At 40.3% G+C, this 20391-nt stretch overlaps 1 protein-coding gene across 1 annotated transcript in view; it reads left to right on the plus strand.

Moving 5' to 3' along the window:
* ANKFN1 (ankyrin repeat and fibronectin type III domain containing 1) overlaps positions 1-20391 on the plus strand; it is a 57807-nt gene that overhangs the window by 14634 nt on the left and 22782 nt on the right. Inside the window, exons 5-7 of the mRNA XM_062506390.1 lie at positions 11899-11996; positions 12623-12713; positions 15994-16101. Of these exons, the coding sequence (XP_062362374.1) occupies positions 11899-11996; positions 12623-12713; positions 15994-16101 (297 nt within the window). The remainder of the gene's footprint in view (positions 1-11898; positions 11997-12622; positions 12714-15993; positions 16102-20391) is intronic.

Here is a 20391-nt window from a genome sequence, read left to right on the forward strand (position 1 = left end):
TTGACAGTTGGTCTTGCCAGAATATTCTTTTTAAATCCTTTGTCCCAGGCAACTTACATATTTATGGTTAGATAAAAAGAAAGATCATTAATAGGTCCTTTTGGTGACTGTCAGGAATTAATTAAGCACTGGTTGTAGAATTGTTTATTACATTATGGAGTGAGATTCTTTGTGCTACTTTGAGGGGTCATAAAATGAACCTTTCAAATGATCACTTGCAAGAATGATTAGAACCAGCTAGCAATTACTAGCTCTGAAAGGAAAGCTTGGTGACAAAGTGTGAGGATGTTTTTAGTCAGATATATGAACCTCCTGTCCAGAAAACCATTGAAGCATTTTGCTAATTCAGGAAGGAAAAAAAAAAAAAAAAAAAAAAAAAGCTGTTAAAGTGGGTTTTTTTTCAATACTTTACCATTTCTTTTTCTAAGAAAATTAAAATTCAGGGGCATTTGCAACTGTGTTTAGGGAATACCTGCCCATTAACAGAAACTAATAATTTTCTTTTCTCTGGACCTGAACTATAGGGAATAAAAACTGACACCAATTCTATTTGGTTTAGTTCAGTTCCCTAAAAACAGTGAAAAAATGCCCATTCAATTTTTCCCGCATCATCTTTCTTATTTCTTTTTTTTTAACTTTTTTTTGTTTTATTTTTTTAATTAAATATACTTTTTCCACAGCTTTATTTGCCCAAACGTCTTTTAGAAACTGGACTTGGAACATTATCTAACTCTCTGCTGTTTTTCCTGTGTGTGATCTTTTCCCTTGCTGGCTGTATAACTTACAAATAATCATACAGGAGAATAATACTTTGCACTCACTCTCTAACCACTAAAACCATCTCACTTCATTAGGAGATTTAATTTTAACCACACACGGTGAATGGGTATTGACTTTGGTGTCCCAGCTGGATGGCAGCTCAGTGGCTGCATTCTGTTCAGCCATTGCTTTAAGGAGCCAGAGTATTCTTTACTTCCTCTCCTGGATTGTTGTTTAATGTTGCAGGCACCATCCTAATGGCTCCCTTCAGTTTCCCTCTGGAGAAGGCTGCAGCGTGGTGGTGGCTGACATGAAATGATTCCTAAGTATATTGTAACTTAGTAAAGTGTTTTGAGGCTGGAAGCAGACAGGCATGACATAAATCAATAATAAAAGTAATAATCTGCTCCATGCTAGAGAAAAGACTCAAACCCAGAGACACCTCACCCCAGCCAGTTTTAGGAAGGATGTGAAGCATCACTGTAACACTGAGAAAAAAACCCCTGCCCTTGGCTAATTGTACTCTAGAGTCAAACTTCACATCCCACCATGGAAGTACTTAGGACCTGCTTTAGCTTTACATCTTCGAAAACACAATCAGAATGTTCCACTTTGACATCCAAAACAACTTGTCACAGTTTGAAACCAGGGAGAGACTTTTGTTTACACCACCACACTGGCACTGCAGGATGTTTTGTTATCCCAGAGCTGAACCTCTGCAACCACCATCAATGAAAAATACCCCACAGCAGCTTAATTCAGACAGAACAGCATTCAGCTTCCAGGAACATCCCTCTAGAGATGAGCAGCAAGTGCTTGCTGGGATCCCAAGGACTGTTATCTTTCACTAATCAGCCCTTCTAGGGTTCACAGGTTCCACACAACACATGCACATAAAAAAAGCAGGTTTTTTCAAAGAAAAAAATTAAAAGTAATGTTAAGTAATTTCATTGCCCTTATTTTTCTGTGAATTTTAAACCTGGTTATCATTTTGCTTTTACAGTGAATACGTACAGACAAACGGCCTCTTACTGCCTGGGTTTTTTTCATCCATTTCCCATCAGAAGTAGTCATAATAATGCTGTGATCCCAAAATATAGGATAAGAAAGAAAAATGGACATAGTGCTGATCACTGCCTACCAGAAAGGCTCACCGTGCAATGAAAACTCTCTGTTTATATTTTATTTACAATTTTTAAACAAACATCTACATTCCCTTTTGAAGAAAAAAAATGAAACAGCTTGTATAACCCAAGTTGAGCTAATTTATTTTAGAGCCTGGAACTATTTATGTCTGAAGAGAGAGGAAAAAAGACATGTTTGATGTAGCAAACAAAGCTAATCTTCTCTGCCAGATAGTGATGCTCATCTGTCTAGGCCACTTTAGCCCTTGTTACCTTTTTGTTTTGTTTGGTATTTTAGCAGAGTATTTCATGTTTATCAGGACTACCCAGGTACCTTACAGGACTGCTTTTCGATGGAGAGAAGATTTTTATTTCCAGTCAGTGTCGTTCTTTAAAACACAAAATAAAACAAAACAGGTTGCCTTATATCAGGAAAGAAGGAGTTACGTTTTGCTTAAATTTTGAGAAAAGTTTGTTCCCTGCCTCCTTTCTTCTAAAGCACTTTGTGGTCCATTTCAGAGGGTTTTTGTTTTGTTTTTTTTTTTAATGAGAATAATTTTAATTGTTTTTGAGTCACTGTTTTAGTCCTATCTGGATTTGCAGTCGCCCCAGGATGTTGCTGTCACATGGCTGCATGAAATGGGTCAGTTCCAGTCCAGAGCAGACCAGTACAATTTGCTGTTGTCATTGGGAGTCTCAGCTAAAGGATGGGGGGAGCTGCCTTCACACTCGGGGTCAGCACCTGTGCTCAGGAATGAAGAGCCTGGGCCTTTTGGGACCTGCCCTGGAGCTCAAAAGAAACCTGGATCTGGGATTCTCAGCTGGATTCTCAGCTAGCTCCTCTCCAGGTCGATGGAAAATTTACATTGAAGATTTCAGTGTGAAAAGCCTCCAAGGCTTTACAGGTGTGATCTATAAATTTTGTGTGATTCTGCATGTTTTATTCTTGGGGGTAATCCTTTCACAACCATATAATCTCATCATTTTGTGTGGGCTTCTGCTTGTCCCCATGAACACATACAAAAAACAGATACCACATTTTTTGATTATGTATTTGATATGTTTATCAAAAGTTGGCCTTCCATGTTTGACAAAGTTTGGATTTGTTCCATAGCAGGCTCTCTGCAGTGATCCTCAAAGACCTGATTATACAAATATATTGCTGTATCTCTATCTCTCCATATATCTATATCCATATCTATATATATATATAGATATCTTTCTCCACTTTGGTGGCAGCTATCTTCTCACACAGCAGTGTCAGAGTGGAAAGCAGCAACCCTGTGCTTTCTTTGATGTCTAGAAGAACACTGATTATGGAAATGAATGCTTGTAGAAGTGAATCTTATGAAAACAAAGTGCTTTAATAATAATACCTCTGTCTCTCTAAAGTAGATGCTGTGTCACTGCTTGATTCTGGTCCAGTCCATACTGGAATTGAGCAGCATTCTACACTTGGTCTTGAGACGCTTTCCACTTATTATTCAAAGTTTCTTTGTATATTTTGAAACTCATTCTTTCTTTTCTCAAAACAGTTCTTACTCCATAAAAAGAAAAGAGAATACATTTCTTTGTAAGAAATTTGAATTTATCCTGCTGAATAGGTGTGGTCTGATATTTTTTACAGTAGTTCATTTATGGCATTTTATTAGGTCTCCCGGGCACTTTATTTGCACGTTACATTTTGGTAGCTAACAGGACTGTGCAATTTGACTTCTATTTTTATGCCTAGCCAGTGCAGAAATGTGTAAATTTAAAACAAACCTTTCTATTTCTAGCTCCTGTCAATGTCTGTAGTATGTGCTGGACTTAGCATAAAATTTAAGACTTTCTATTATTTAAGTTTGTTACATATTTAAAACTACCTTTGAACATGAATCACATATTAAGTGATGGTGTAATTAACTATGTAGCTAATCAAACACCAGTTACTCAGCTGAATCATTCTTTCCCCCTGCTTTGTGTTTTATAAGAATTTTGAACAGCAGCTCAGGATGAATAGCTCTGAGAAAACCCAGACATACAGGCTCTACTTTTGTCTGCCTTGGTTTCTAAGGAAAAATGCTTGTATCATGATGTTGTTGAATTGTAAACACTGCTTTGCCTTTTATATTTGCTTTGACTGACTAAAATTAACAAGTTTTGTGTTTCTTTAAATTGTTTGCATGTGGCTGTTACAGTTCATAGGTAAAGCACAGAAAAGTTGAATTCCTTGTAGTCAGTGGCAGGACTGGGACTCACGACCTTCAGCTTCTGTCTTGAAGGAGGTCCATGATTTAGCAGATATTTTGATTAATGGGTTTGGGAATGAAGACTCACTGAAGACTTAAACAAAACCAGAATGCCTTCAAGAGTTTATGGCAAAGTTTCCCTGCTCAAAGCTTCATCCTAAGTCTTCTCTGGCTCATCATGGACTTTCCTGGAGCATTGACAAGCATAAAAGGTCTGGGTCTTATTTGCCTCCCCAGCCAAAGCCTGATCATGTTCTAGTAATCAGATCTGACCCCCAAAACTGATGCATGTCTGTAAATTAGGAATCAGGCCTTGGGATCTGCTGCAAGCTCCTACCTTGTGTATTGAGCATAAACTGCATGGTTTCCTGCTCCCATGTATGAGTGCCCAGTTAGTCCAGGCATGAGCACCCCATCAATTTGTGCCTGAGCACCCAGTTAATTTACTACTGAACACACAGCTGGTTCACCCAGGAGCTCCCTCTTAACCCATACCTGAGCTCAGTCAGTTCACACCTGAGCACCCTCTTGGCTCACTCCTGAGCACAGTGATGGGCATGGATGACAGGTTCCAGCAGCCAGGGGCAGCTGAAGGAGTGGGATGAGGTCAGGAGAGGCCGTGTGCTGCTCACAGCTGGCCTGGCTATGTCTCAGTGTGATGGAAAACCCAGCACTGTGTGAAAGCTGCAGCAGAGAGAAGGGAAGCTGACAGTAGGAAAGTGGAAGGATAAGTGGATTAAGTTCAGTCTAGGAAAGATGGTGGGAAGGTGTCCGCTTAGATTTTTTAAATTATATTCACTCTTTTCTCACTTTGAATGAATTATTAGAAATTTGTGTCAATTGGCAATAAATTAAATTAAGTAAAAGCTCCCCAAATCAAGGCTGTTTTGCCTGCAACACCTCTCTGCATTCCTAGGGAAGGTGAAAGCTCTTTAAGTTAATGTAGGGATTAGTTTATAAAGAAATAGAAGCCTTATATACGGTTACCCAACATCTATGCAGCAAAGTGCCTCTTTATATCACAGGAGAGCTAGGGGACAAGGAGTGGAATCCCATTAAACATATTAATTGAATTAGCCTCTGAGTATTTCCTTCCTTTGTTCCCCACACTCTGCAGTGCTCTGCTTTGCCCCCTACATTGTGATAGATGACTTTTTTATGTGCCTTTTCCCAGCTGCTTATTATTAATTAGATTTTAATGTCATGTTTTGGGATGAAGCTGAGCCTGCCCCGTGTGATCAGTCCTTATGTGCAGGAGATTCCCCCAGCTCTGGCTGCACAGATCACAGGAGACCAACATTCCCACTGGGAGGGGAAGCTTGCAGAATCCAAGCCAAGCTTTTCTAGGATGTGAAGCCTCTGCATGAGAACCCCATTTATTCTCCAGTCCCCTCTCTCAGTTCTAACACATGCTTTCTCTCACTTTTCTTTCCACGGCCACAGTGGGATATGTTTGTCATTTCAGGGCTGAGAAACAAATCTTGGCTGTTATAATCCATTGTAGCTTTCTAACCACTGCCCCACATTGGAAGGCTGAATATGCACCCAGATGGCACTTTTTCTTAGCTATTTATAAAATGTTAGTAAGAAATGTCATTTTCACTAACAGAGGAAAAAGTTTCCTTCTTGTACTGGAATAGCTGGCCTTATTGCAAACAGATAAAGAATTGCTGGGATTTAGAAAACACTAATCAAATACTTGAGAAAAAAGATTTTTATTTTTTTAATATTCCCTTGGTGAGAATTTTATTAAAATTCAGTAAAAATAGTATCTTATAAATCATTTATATAATGCAGATTTGCTTTAAGATGAACTAGTGAAACCATGATTAAGCAAAGATGTGTCTTTGGCACCCAGCCTGCTGTCATAATGGTTCCTGTAAATGTCAAGACATAAAATAGAGTATTCTGGCCTGGGTCAAAGGAACATCCAGAAACAGGGCCACAAGAAAGGTTCTTAAACATCATTGGTTATTATTAGCAGGCATAAAATGCAAAGGAGCCCAGAGCTGTTGGGAAGAAGATTTACTGCAAATAAAGTATTTGATTATTAAAAAAAAATCTCTGAAATAAGCATTGTGAAGATTTATAGCCATGGAAGTTCCAAATGGAGATGTGCTCTCTAGGAATAGTCTAGAGATGCTTATTTTGGTACTCTGTCTTGCACTGTTCTGTCTTGTTCTGCTGAGAGTCCCTTAAACCTCCCTGCAGCTCTTTCTCACCACACCACAGCAGTGCATTTTTTGCCTCAGGTGGGCACAGAGCTGTTTGTTTGAATCTTTCTTCATTCCTCTTCAGCTTTACTGATGCTTCTACTAACCCAGTACAAAGAGCCTTGTATAACTCTACAGAAATAACTGAAATGATAGATAAGATCCAAAATAATGAACACTAGTATTGAGAGCAGTTTGCAGCTCAGCTTTTCATTTAAGCTCTACCTAGAAATCTAAGTCCCAGCCATGACTGTGTTTTAACTTCTGTGTTTGCACAAACTGCTCAGTGCCAAACATTTGTTTTTTCCTAATGGAAGCATTATGCTGTCAGTAGTCCCTACAGCTGGTATGACTTGTCTTTCTCCTATCATTTCTTGGAGGCTTTCCAAACATGAGAAGTGCATGAACAGAGCCTGAACTGAAAATCTGAAAATACTGGGTTCCTTTCTTAAATCAGGCTGGAAAGAACAGTTGAAAACAGCAAGGAGGAGCTGACCAAATATTGCAAACAATGTTCTCCATCAGAGCTGGTGACACCCTACACCAACAGATTCCTGCTTTTCACTGGTGTTCAGTCTCTTCACTTTTTTGATAAGTATTTGTTCAGGGTCTTTCATCCCGATTTTGTTCATATGAATGACAGTGTTTAATGTCCTTAAATCCAGCTGCTAAGACACTACGAGAGTAAATTTATTTTTTTTTTGTCAAGATCAGCAAGCAGAAAATGATTGTGTGGTTTCTGGTGGGGCTCTCTGTCAGTTTTCTGTTTCAAAGGAGGCTAATAAATATCACAATTATTTGTTTGGAGGCTCTTGGAAACACAAGGTAAGAGCACCATCAGCACCAGGCCCCTGGACATGGGAGGAGGGGAAGGAGACAGAACCTTTGCTGCTCAAGCCTGCCTTAAAAGCTGGAGTGGCAGAGTGCACTGCCCAAGGTCACTCAGCAAGTCAGTGGCAAATGCAGGAATAAAATCCAGAATTCCAGCTCCATACACTACTCTGCAGACCCCAACAAGCAGCAGCAGAACTCCTGTCCCTCAGTCTAATTAACGCACTCAGCAGCTCAGTGATTTAAGTTCAAGGAAAAACAAATGTCAAGACAAGAAACAAATTCTACTGCGGCTCAGCCTATTTACTTGACTCAGGAGAAGGTGTTTTCCTGAATGAATCTACAACAGGGTCAGGAGGTGTATTGTGTCTTCCCTTTGCCCTTTATCTGTCCATCTCTCTGATAAGCTGTTAAAGGAATGCTCAGTATAACACAAAGATTGTGAGTGGAAAAGAAACAGGTGAAAAGCAACTTCTCCCTTTATTTTAAAATGTGTGAATTGAATATTCAATTCAATCGAATATTAAAAAAAAAAGCAGAAAAAAAAAAAAACTTGGCCACAAGTAAGTTACATAACTTAAGCCAGTCTAAAATTATGTGCCAGCAATTTACATGAGTTTTATGTAACTGTTTATACTGCTGTTTATTTAAAAATTACTACTTATCTTGGCGACCGCAGCAACACATCGTGCATTTGCTAGCTCTGGAATACAGGGCACCTTCATTAAAACACATAGTCACCAATATATTAAACACACAAAAAAGCCTGCTCTGACATAACATGAAGTGTCAGATGGAAAGCCGCAACAGCAAAGACATTCAGCGTTCACAACAAAGCAGCCCTTTGGGGTGTTCAGAACAGGACTGGAACATGCTCCATCCTTAATTCACCCAACAGCTTTCAGGTCCTTTACAGCACAGTTGGTGCAGTCTACAAGACCAGCTCCTGTTCCTGGGCTCTTATAAAGGACCCTCTTCATCCTCAGCTTTCTATGCTTGAGCATGTTTATAATTCAGCATTTACGTGCTGAGGTGAGGCAGCCTTTTGTTCCTTCTTAAAGTCCCAAGGACTCCAACGTGACACAAATGGTTGGTAATTTCTCTTTGCTCTCTCCTAGCACTCTCTCTCTCACAAAGGAGGCAAAGATTTAGCTAAACCTTGCTGATGGGTTGCTCATGCACAGATTACATAATGTTTGGGTCTAGATCCATCACCAGGGTAAGGCCGTGGGTGAGTGGCTTTGTATTGGCACCAGGAAGAGCTGCAGACATCCCACAAAGCCAGGCAGTGGCAGCAGCATTGGCCTAATACATGGATTTTGCCCTTGTTTTGGGGCCTGTTGAATGAACAAGGTGCTCTACCCCTCCCTGCTTCATTTTCACTTCTACAAAATAGGAAGACTGGTATCCATGTCCTCCTAGGAGGTTTCTAACCCAGTGAATCAGCATAGCAGAATATTATGTATTATTTTTAGATTATCATTACAGTAGGGAGCTGAAAACTGGTAATGCAGAGCAGGAGATATAAACCTAAGTGATAATTATTTCTGTCGATTTGCATTTCTTTTAAGCTGTATCGTGCCATCTTCTTCTCACTTGAATCAATAAAACCGTGGGAGGAAAGAAGTTTGTTAAAATTATAAGTAAGCAAGAAAATTCTGAAACTTGTCACAAGTTTCTTTATGACAGATATACTTTGAAACGAGGGGGGAAAGAAGGCACTATTCCAACACAGCTGTTGAAAAAATATTTATTTTTCAGTTATGGAAATTTTTATTGAAACTGGGGGACGGGTTTTTTTCCAAAAGTGAGGTTTTTAAATAAATATATTCAAAAATTAAGTTTTGAGTAACTTTGGGTACACCATCTTGTTAGGTAAATATCCTTTTAAAGGAGGGTTCTCAACTATGATAACCATTATCTGATCCACAGGCCAATATCATATTCCTGTGTTTCGGTTCCATGGGGCTCGGCCACCACTAGATAAGCTAAAAAAAAAAAAAAAAAACCAAAAACGCAAAATGCTGGCATTGCTGGCTGCAGAAGGAGAGGCAGAGCTGAGTGAAGGATGGCATGGTGGAGGGGCAGGGGGCACCCAGGGGTGCACCCCCAGCACCCATGACAGGACAAGCACTCGGCCACTCTCCCCAGGGAGTTGCTGTCCCCCGAGGGGCTGGGACACGCCAGGGTCACCCAGCACCCAGGGGCTCACTGGCACGGCCTGGGGCAGCAGCTTGCCCTGGGAGATCAGAGCAAAGCCCTGTGATTTACCTTCACAAAACCTCTCACACTTCCCTGCTGCTCCTGAGATGGCTTTGAGGGCCACGTCAGCCTGTTCTCCCCTTGGAAACTCAGCGTCTCTCCCTGAACTCAGTGGTCTTTGATTATTTCTGAGAACAAGCTGCCGTGCTCTTGCTAGTCACAGCACCAGCATTGTGGTGTTCCCGCTGGTCACAGGCTTACAGACAGGTAGAATTGCAGTCCTGCTCAGATTAAGGCATTAACTGCTCTTCAGACAGTGTGCCAGCATCTCTAAATATTGGGAGCACTCCTCTAAATGCCAAATGCAAGTGGAAAGGGACCCACATCAAGGACAGGGCTGCAATGTTTATTTGGGTGTAAGCTACCCAAATTTAAATATGCCTCTTGAAGTGCTAGCTCATGTCTGGGCAGCCTCCAGTCCATAGAACAGTTAAAAATTTGGGAAGATCAAAAGCTGCTTAGAGCTACTTCTCTCACCCTTGGCTTTTGCTTTGTGCTTCCTGAAGTGTGACCCAACCATGCCCCTCTCTTGGAGCAGGACACTCAGGCACGCCTGGGGATTCCAATGAAGGCAGGATTTGCTGGCACAATCTGGCCTGAGTGACACTGGCTTGCTTGACATGAATCTTTGAAAAGAAAAATGGTGTCTGAAGTGACTGCAAGCCTGCTGACACCACGTTTGAACAGGGCTTCTCCTTCTGATTTCTCCTTCTGGAAAACACAATACATGTCTAAGTCTGCAGCATTTGTACAGTGTCTGCAGTGATTTAATACAAGTGGAGTTAGAAACCTTGAAAATAATGGTTTACAATGGAAACTCTGACAGGCCATCAAGTTCAAGGTTACTTTTAAGTATTCCTATAATTAAACTGTCAACAAAACCCTACAATACAGTACTGCAACAGTCTCTACGTTTTCTTACTAATGTGCAGAGATAGCTTCCACTAAAGGTGGCAGTAATTAGGTATTTAAAACCCATGGAAAATGAGAAAAATACACAGTGAAAAAATTCAATGAGAATATAAAAAATCAATCTTCTTTTCATTGCAGCAGACACAAAAATGTTGCAGAGCATGCTGTGCATTCACAAACTGCTATCATAGAAAAGAAACGATTAGGGGAGAAGGGAAAAATGAGTTGTGCTATTGATACTTGGCTGTTTCAGAAAAATGTGTTGGCAGTTAAATGTTGTATATGCTGAACAAGAAATTCTGTGAAGCCGTTTTCCTTTAATGTGAAAATACCAGTATGACACTGCCAGAAGATGAAAATTCCACATGTTGAAATTAGAATACCTATATCTTCTGATCTATTCTAAATTATTAACTCAAATACTAAGGAATATGCAAACAAAGTGTCTAAAAACTATTCTGTTAAGACTTTTTAGGAAATTAAGGAAAGATTTATATTGAATTCTTTGGTGTAAATCCAGGAAATTAATGACTTTCTACTGTGGAATAATTCAAGTGATTAATTTCACTATGGTTTTGATAGGTTTTCCTGGAAGTTTGAATCTGAAGGTACGAGTCACTAAATCCCTGAGGTATGGCTCCAGGATGAACCAGGATGGCACCTCTCATTAATAATTTAAGAAAAAAGGCTGGTTTCCTGCCTGCAGCCATCCATCCTTCACTTGCACATGTTCTTTTTTTTAAATCATCCAGTAGTATTTCATAGTCTGCTCAATACTATTTTATATGCACAATAATTTTTGCAAGTACTGTGGAAGAGTATGGACAGCAGGACTGCTGGTTCCATAACCCCTGAGCTCAGCAGGAACTGGAGTGCCAGGAGCACTTTGGTGAAGGTGCCCATCACCATGAAGGAAGGATGGGAGGGGTCTGTCAGCCCAGCAGCACTCAAACCCCTCCAGAAGTGGACACAGCTTACCTGGTGGAGCTCTGTAATTGCAGTGACCAGAGCAGCAGCAGGCCTGGCCAGGAGAGCCAGAACCACTGAAACCAACCATGAGGCACCAGGGAGTGTCTGGTCCAAGGAGAATATTTCTATACAAATTAGCCAGGGGTAGTTTGTGGGTCTGAGGAGCCAAAAGGACTCTCTGCCCGTGCCCACCTGTGCAGATCCAATGCAAGTCAGTGCTTTTTGTTGGTTAGCATGTATAAACTGCCAAATGGCATTAACAAGTCCAATTCCTTCACCTTCTCTTTCCCACCACTTCTCTGTCTTTAAAAGGAAATTGTTTAAATGAGGGCAATGGTGATTCACAGTAATTCGTATTGCAGTCTGTTTTTAAGCATTCTTTCCTGACATGCTTTTGAACAATAATTTGGTTTTGTCTTCCATACACAGAGATATAATTTGATTACTCTGTATTTGCTATACATTACTGCAAGACATGACTTCTAGCATCCACATGGACTGGGAAACTGCTAGGAGAAAAGTTAACCTGCAAGTTAACTTTGACTTCTTTGCTTGGACTGGTACCTGACTTGATTTTCTCCTGCTATTTGTTTCTAGTGGAATGGAGCTTTTCAGAAGACTTTTCTCCTTTGGCTGGTGAAATAATTATGGATAATCTTCACTCTTTGAGGTGCTTCATCACAGGTCTCAGGACGGTGAGTTCCAGAGGACTCATTTACGCCTTGATGGCCTAGACCCCACAGTGATACAAAGACATGAGAATTTGCATCACCACCCTTTGGGAATCACTGCAGAGCCTTTCTTGTAGCAACACGTTCCAGTGATTGAGCACGGTATGTCTGGTAGCCATAATCCAAAAGTCACAAAGGAATAGAACCATTTTTTGAGTTATCATTCTCAGGAGAAATTGGGAAAGACTGGAGCAAAAGCTGCTGTTTTCTGGATCATGGGAAAGTTGGTGTGGATAAAGGGTCTTGAGAAACCTAGACCTGACTCTGATGACCAGTACTTCAAATACCAATTCTTTCTTTTCTCCTTCTTCCAGAAATGCACATGTTGATGGCAATCATTCTCATTTTTGTTATTTGTCTTTTTTTATCTCTTTTACACCAAACAGAACTGGGTCTCAAACCCTGTCCTCAAACCTTTGTAGCATTTTTTCAATCTATCATGGTGTATTTAAATTACTAAAGCTATTTAAGTTTCTCACTTAAAAAAAAAAAAAGAAACAAAACACATTTATGAGGCACTGCTTTACAATTGTTGCAGCCAAGATTTTGAATCCAGTGATAGTTTTGATTCCAGCTGTTTCCATTTGCAGGGCCAGAGATATTATGTCCGTGTCTCAGCATACAACATGAGAGGATGGGGACCTCCACGCAAATCTACTCCTGAATATGCTTCTCCTTCAAGTAGGTTGGGTTCGTCTGCCCTCCCAGTTTTCTTAGTGATGTTGGAGTTCACAATGTAATTGTCATGTCATCTAGGAGTGAAATAAATAATAAAACTCAACTCCTTCCAAACCCCCCAAAATAAGCAAAATAATAATGTATATGTATTTATGTCTCAGCTTTTATTCTTCTTCAGTCCTTTGACAGAAAATTGTTTTCTAGTCATTAACACTTAAAAAATTAAAAATATTTTAATCTTCATTTCTCTTAGGAGAGTTCTGATCTATGGAACTTCATTTTTCAGTACATGAATGGATCAAAACCTGATTCTGAGCTGCTAGAAGCAAAACACTTACATGTATCTCATGTAGTTTAATGTTTTACCTTGTAGCATTAGAGATGCCATTCACTGGACCATTCTTACAGCATCCTGTACATAAAATACTCCAGTGTGGACAAACATGGTGGTAGGATGTAGCCTGTAAATGTTCCAGAAATATCCAAAAGCCTTTCTTCCTTTTCCAGCCTCTGACAGGTCTTCTCAAACTCCATTAGGGCTATGATTTGTCATTTGTAATTTTTAATCTATTATAATGACATTGTATTGTTAGTTACTTTTCCAGACTTAGTGTTCCCTGCCAAACTGGCTCAGTGTATTACAGCTCCCCTTGTATTGATCAATGCAGTAAAGTGGGACTTTTCTTTTTATTGCATTAACACTAGGTTTTATTAGGCTAATGTAACAATTTAATAACCTTGTATGCTAATGTGAAAAAATATAACAAGCTGTACCTACTCTCAGTAGTCACAATAGAGAGGGTTGGATAAATAAGGCTTTTGCATTACCATTGTCCCATTTTGCTTCAATTTTGTTCTTGTGTTTTCTCCAGAAAAATACCAGAACTAGGCTAAAGAAATATTCTGCTTGAGAACAAAAATGGGCTACAATAGTGGGAAAAATCTACTATGGATAACTGAATAACTTGGTGATGTGCAATTACCTTGACTATAGCCAGGTGTAACTACACAGGACTTGGCCCCATAAATCCAAAATTTACATCAGCTGGGGGACAAATTCTTTCACAGTAGCTGCCAGTTATTCATCCAAATATCCCCAAAGAAGGAGCACTCCTGGAAAGACAAGTGGTATTTAAGACTGCAACTTTGTATGATGTGAATTTTGCTGTCAGCATATTACATTGTCTTCCCTTTTTGTCCCCTGCTATTAACCTTCTGAAATCTGACATTATGTGCCAGTTCCAAAGTTTTGGGGTGTGAAGGAAATCTTCCTGCAGATTTCAGTGAATCAGCACAAAAGCTATGGAGAGAATTCTGTCCATTCTCCTTGTACAGTATCTCAGGGTGTTAAGAGTACAAAAAGATCTGGAACTGCTGGGTTTAGGGACACATGCTTAAGCTGTACAGTAAGAGCAGCAGAGCCTAAATGCAAATGTTTTCATTAAGTAATACTCACATTAGAGACACAAGATGTTATTTACCATTGCAGTTACTGGGGGCAGAACTTCCCTATTCACGTGACTGCCTTCACCACTGGTTTTGAAAAGCAGCAGATTTGTGCTTGGCAAGGAAGCAGCAAGCTGACATTACACCAGTGCAGCATAACAAAATATGGCCCTGAGCTAAAATTTAAATGGGAATACATTAATGCTGTCTGTAACAGCAGCCACAAGAAAATGCAAGGGAAAGGAAAGCTTCAGGGCCTGACACTGATCCAGTCCAGTTTCAGAGTATCAAAGGTTGGTGACACCCTTGGAGATGTGTCTGTGTGATGACAGTGAGCACTTGCCACTGTCCTCCTGTTTCCCCCACACACAGCAGCAGCCTGGAAAGTGGTGGCCAGTGCTGCGCAGCTTCTCTGTGAAATCCCAGTAGACAGAAACATTTCTAGGTTTATTCATTAGCAGGTGAGTGATGGAAAATGAGGGGAAGTCGGTCTGGTTTCCGTGTCATTTTTAAGGTAGTCAGCACTCTGGAGGTTCAAAAAGTTTGGAAAACACTGGGATAGAGAAATCACGAGGTTGTTTGAAACTCTATCAGTCTGATAACACCAAAGCACTTTGAGACTGGTGAGTTCCAGTTGGTCCCTCCTGGCTGCTCACAGGAGCTCTAAGGACATTTTCCCCACACAGAGCAGTAAATGCAGCTGGCCCTGGTGTTTGCAGAAGCACAGAGCGCACAGGACAGCCCCTCTGCAGCTGTCACACTGCCCACAGGCTATCAGGATACCAAATCTCTTCTCTTTCCAGCCTTTCATGGGCCTTACTCTGGCTGCTACACTAAATGTAAATAAACAGGTATTTATATCCCTGGCATAGCGAGCCCATTGGAAGGAATGCTTGACTCCAAACTTGCACTAGAAACTGGATCTGTATATTTAGTGAGCGAGCAAACTGCTGGTGGCTATGAGTACGCACACGGCCTCTGTGCCAGCAAGATGGGAGCATGTCTCCTGTGCAGACAGATCTCTTAATACCTTGATCCACCATGCCTTTGGGCCAGGAAATGGGTGCAATGCACTTTTCTCATTATAATCAAAGTATGAAAATAGCCAAGTCTGGAATTAAAGAGCTCCTTTCTGATACACAGTTTCTTCCTACTTGTGATGAGTTCATTTTTTTTTTAAACTAAGATTGAGACTCTCATTTGCAGGAAGTGAATGAAAACAAAGTCTGTGGGAGGTTGAAGGTGTGCAGAACAAACACAGCAGGTTTTTGCCTCAGGAGTGCAGTGCTGAGCAGCCCATGGGCTCCAGGGCAGGAATTGCAGAGTTTGCTCGGGCTCTGCCTGGGAGCAGATCTCCACAAGTGGTTTTACTCCAAGCGTGTTTCTCTGGCTACATGGCAAGTTCTGGATGTAGGAAGATGTTCATTCTGTTTTGCAGAACTGCAGGCGAGTTGCGGAGCCTCCTGGTGTGGGCAGGATTGGCAGGAGGACATTGTGTGACCTTGGTGAGGGGCTGTGTCAGGACAGGCTGAGAGCAGCCCTGACTGCAGCACCAGAGCCCATTCACGGGGAGAAACAGCCACGGTCAAGTCACTCACCACAGGAGCTCCCCAGAACTGGTTGCGAGCTCTTTGTTAATAATCATTATGACTAATTACCCAGCTGGCACAAGGCAAAGAAAACTCAGTGTACAAGTAACAACAGACTTAAAAATGACTCTTGACTGCCGAGATGTAAAACTCCTTTAGAGCCGAGCAGTAGCAGAGGCAAGAAAATATTTTCAGACCCTCTCCTGCACCTTTGTGTTTCATTTCTGTTTATTTCCCTTGTTCAATAGACTGGAAAGACTGCAGTGGAAGAGAGCCCCGGCACAGGGGACACACGGAGGCCCTGGAACGCCTCCTTCAGCAGGTTCGAGCAGCTCATCAGCACTATAATTGCAGAGGTAAGGATAAATATCTATGTGGTAGGGCACCAGCTGAAGCCTCTGTGGCGCCTGTAATTTTAGCAGTTTTCTAACTAGGTCATACCTTCTCATTCATCAGGAAGAGAAAGATATTAATATTGGCCCATCTGGAATCACTTTAGCACACCATCTCGCTCTTAACCCTTGAAATTAGTTGGATGAAAACGTCTGAAGGTTGCAATGTGCACACACACAGGCACAGTCTTTCTCCCTCCATACCCCACACCCATTGATTTGTTTTCCCCTACAAATTAGTGTCACACAGGATTCCACTAAAATGTTTCAAGGGTGGCTTTTTTTTTCTTTTTCATAGAAAGAAATACTTAAGAGAGTTAGCAACTGGTTTGGCTCAAAAGGGAGGAATTGGCTGCCTCCAAATGGAAGACACTCAGTGAATGTCATGCCAATCCATAATGAAAAATACTTGCACAATGCAATGGGAAGATAAGATTGCTACATTTCAAAACAGAATGGATCAAAACTAGGAGAGAGTTCAAATCTCAGCCAATCTTCATTCATGAGAAACAGATTATGCCTTTAATAGCTCAAGAGCCAAGGCAACAGCTTGGCATTCTTTTTAGTGCCTATATAAAAATTCCTGTTCTATACAGGTTGTTGAAAAGTACTATTTATTTTCTTAAAATAAACTTCTAACTGGAATAATGCTTCAATGCAAAGGGACTTACTTTAAACAGAAAAGTTAAACTATCATGAAGTTTTCATTTTTCTTCACCTAGTATGCCTGCTATGTTGATTTTATTTTGATATAATTTTCATTTATACTGATATAATTAATTTAAAATCATAGAAATACTTTGAACTAAAATTAAAAGATGCAGCCTTTGTTCTTTACATGCAAATTTATAACCATCACACTGATCCATGGTCTGACACAACCCATTGTAACCATAGCAACTTAAACTATTCATCTACGATGCTCGGAAAGGGAAAGGAGATATTGGAAGAAAATGTTGTTTCTCTAATTAAAATTCATGCAAACAGTATCACTTGCAAGTGGTCTTGGTACTGAAAATACAGATGATGTATTCTATCTCTTACATGGCTTTTTGTGTTATTAAAGAAGGCTTTTTCTGTGGTAGTTTTTCCTCTCTGGAGTAAGTGCCTATCTCAGCTCTTTCAGGCCACCTTTCCATCAACAGGGAATAAGTGATGGAACATCTGAAAATATTATTAGTATAAATTGTTTTACTGACATAGCAGCCCAGAACAGAAGCAGTTATAAACATCATGCAGAAAATCCCTCCTTTTGACATTCTGACACCAGTGCCTGGTTCTTATAAAATTCCACTGCTCCTGAAATTAACCCCAGTCTCAAAACTGAGCACAGACAACTCCGTTGTTGACTTCCTAACACCTTTTCCTTGAATAATAAATAACAATACAGAAAATGTGTTCAGCTCAGAACATTTTCTTCTATGCCTGAAAGGCTGTGAGACCTCACATGGGGCAGTACCACACTGTGGAGTCAGCTTGAGCAACGCCCTCGCCTCCAACCAAATAAAAATCTCATAATTGCTTGTAATGCTGGCATTACACAGTAGTATATTTTGGATAAATCAGCATGGCATCATTATAGGAGAACCTTTGGAACTTGCCTTAAATACATGATGATGTCAGGCCCTTTTATTTCACTAATTCAGTAAGAAATCAAAACAAAGTTTGCAGGGAAAGTAAGAATTATGATGTCACTTTGACTCAGAAATTTTATTCTGATATTTATCAACCTCAGTGGAATCTGAGGAGTCTGATCGAGGATCTGAGATAAGCTGCTGTATATCAAAACCCCAAATAACAGCTTTCACTTCATGTAATGCAGAGGCTTGATCTCTATTCTTAATTAATGTAAATTAGCATGCTTGACTGACAGGGTGGTAGTAGTATTGGCCCTGCTGTTCACACACAGGCTGAGGACCTTTCCAGGCATTTCTCTGTTCTTTGCCATGATTCCCTTTACCACTTTCTGGTTAATGCCAATCTTGTGACCTCTGTTTGCCCCATTTGTTGTAGAGCTGTCGGTAAAGAGCTGGACCTTGTTCGAGGAAGACCCTTGAATCTGCCTACAAGTGCTGATGAGCTGTGGAAGCAGAACCAGGCTCTGCATGAATTAGAGCTCACTGGGAGCAGAGCTGGTACCAAACCTGGTGCCCAGGCTGTTCCCAAGTGATTCCTGTGCGGGATGTCCTGCTCCTGCTGCTCGGGCTGGCTCAGAGCGCAGCACGAGTGACGGGAAAGGGGGAAAAACTGAGAGGAACCAATCTAAATGGTCTGAGATTATCTGAACAACGCAGGAAAAAGCCTCAGAAGGCAGAGGAGCTGGAGGACGGGGCTGTGTGCTGCCACTCCTGCGGGATCTGGGAGGGGACATTGCCCACATTCCAGGCAGATCCTTTGGCCAAGTCTGTTCATTCAGGCTCTGCCTTTTGCCCTGGGCTTTGCATTGCAGGGGCTGGAGAAAACAAGCTTACAGAAATACCAGGAAGAATACACTGGAATGTACAGTGAGTTTAAGAGCTTTTGGAATTAGATCAGCTGTTGCTTTTGAACCTGCTCTGTGATATGATGGAATCTCCTAGGGAATTACTTAGGAAGCTTTGCTTTCATATGTTTAATCTTCTGGAAAACCCTGATGATTACAAATAACAGTCATCCATTTGTCTTCATAATACCATGCTACAGACTATCATAACTGAGTTACTACAATTGTGTGTCCTGGCAACACTTCAAATATATTTTTTAAGTATTTTTTTCTTGTAGAGCTTTCTTTCTAAACAATTCAGAGTGGATTAAGTAATTGTGTGACACTTCATTAAGAAAGGAACTCCAGCTCTCCAGTAGAATTCATACCAGATATTTTCCTTCTGAAATTCAGTTGAAATGTATTTTACTAGACAAGTCAGAGGTGAAATAAAAATGTTCTCATTTTAATTTGATTCACAAGCAGAGCACATAGTTTCAATTGCATTTAGCAAAGAGAGGGATCTCTGATTCCACAAGGCATTTAAGATGTTTAGATTATAATTCTTTGTGAGAATATGCAAAAGTAGACTTGAGAACCAAGCTATAGACTGAGACGTTCAGGTTGGGAATTTAAGAAGAGACCCCAGATGCACACAAGCTTGAGGGGGCAACGTGGTTCTTGATCTTCCAAGCGGTTGCTTTTAAGTTGGGGTTGTATGGGTTGTATTTACATTGAAAACTGCAAAGAAATATTTACACACCCTCTACCTTTGAAGAGAAAGGCTGCCAATGTCAAAAATACACCTTTTTATTTAATTGCCTATTTCAGTCCAGGTTTGAATGCTTCTGATCTAAATCTAATCACTGGAAGTTCTCCCATCTTGGATGCTCTGTGCTCGCTCCCAGGCTTCTATTAAAAGAGCTCACAGCTCAGCTGCTGTATCATTTGTTAATATAAACTTACTGTGTTGCTACTGGTGCTTTTCCATGAAGGTTAGTCTATGTTATTTATGAGTTAATTAAGTAACAGACAAAGTTCCATTTCCTGCAGATCCAAATTATCCTCTAATCTCAGCTCCATGTTTTCTGGCTTCTAGACACACAATAATGTAAAACAAAAGTAAATAGCAATATAGGAAAGCTTACAGTCTCCATCTAGTTTTACATTAATTCTTTTGCTGGCTTTTTTTTTTTTTTTTTTTTGGCTTTTGCAAAGCTGTGGACTAAACCCAAACCACTGAATAGACCAATAACATATATTTCACTTTTAATGTGCCCTCTTATTTTAATGCTGCAGTCTCTGAGTGTTTTATACAAAACTATGTTGCTTTGCCTTCAGTAATTTCCTCCTCCATTCCCTTTGTATAGACAGAGGGAATACAGAAGAAAATAATTAGAATGCAATTTATATACCTAAATTGATCTGAACCTTGGAAGAAGGAAACAGTAAGACAGGAGTTTTCATGTAGCATTTGGTTTGCATTACTGCAATACCCTGAAAAAAGGTTCTCAGTAAAATAACTGTTATCTGAGGAGATATATAGAAATACAAAAGAATATTTTTAGAAGGAGAAGAAAACAAAGGAATAGTCATGGATTTGGATGAGTCTGTTTAAGCTGAAGAGCGCATTGGAGAATATGCCACAGATAACAAGTTTGCACTGGAAAGACAATGGATTTGATGATTTAATAAGTCTCATACATCTGAACTGCATGATTTCACCCTCAACAGAACCTTGTTCTCTTTGTACTCGCTGTTCCACAGAGCAGTAATTATTGCTAACAATGTGT

The sequence above is a fragment of the Cinclus cinclus genome, chromosome 20 (assembly GCF_963662255.1).
Source record: "Cinclus cinclus chromosome 20, bCinCin1.1, whole genome shotgun sequence".
In the NCBI taxonomy this organism is placed as follows: Eukaryota; Metazoa; Chordata; class Aves; order Passeriformes; family Cinclidae; genus Cinclus; species Cinclus cinclus.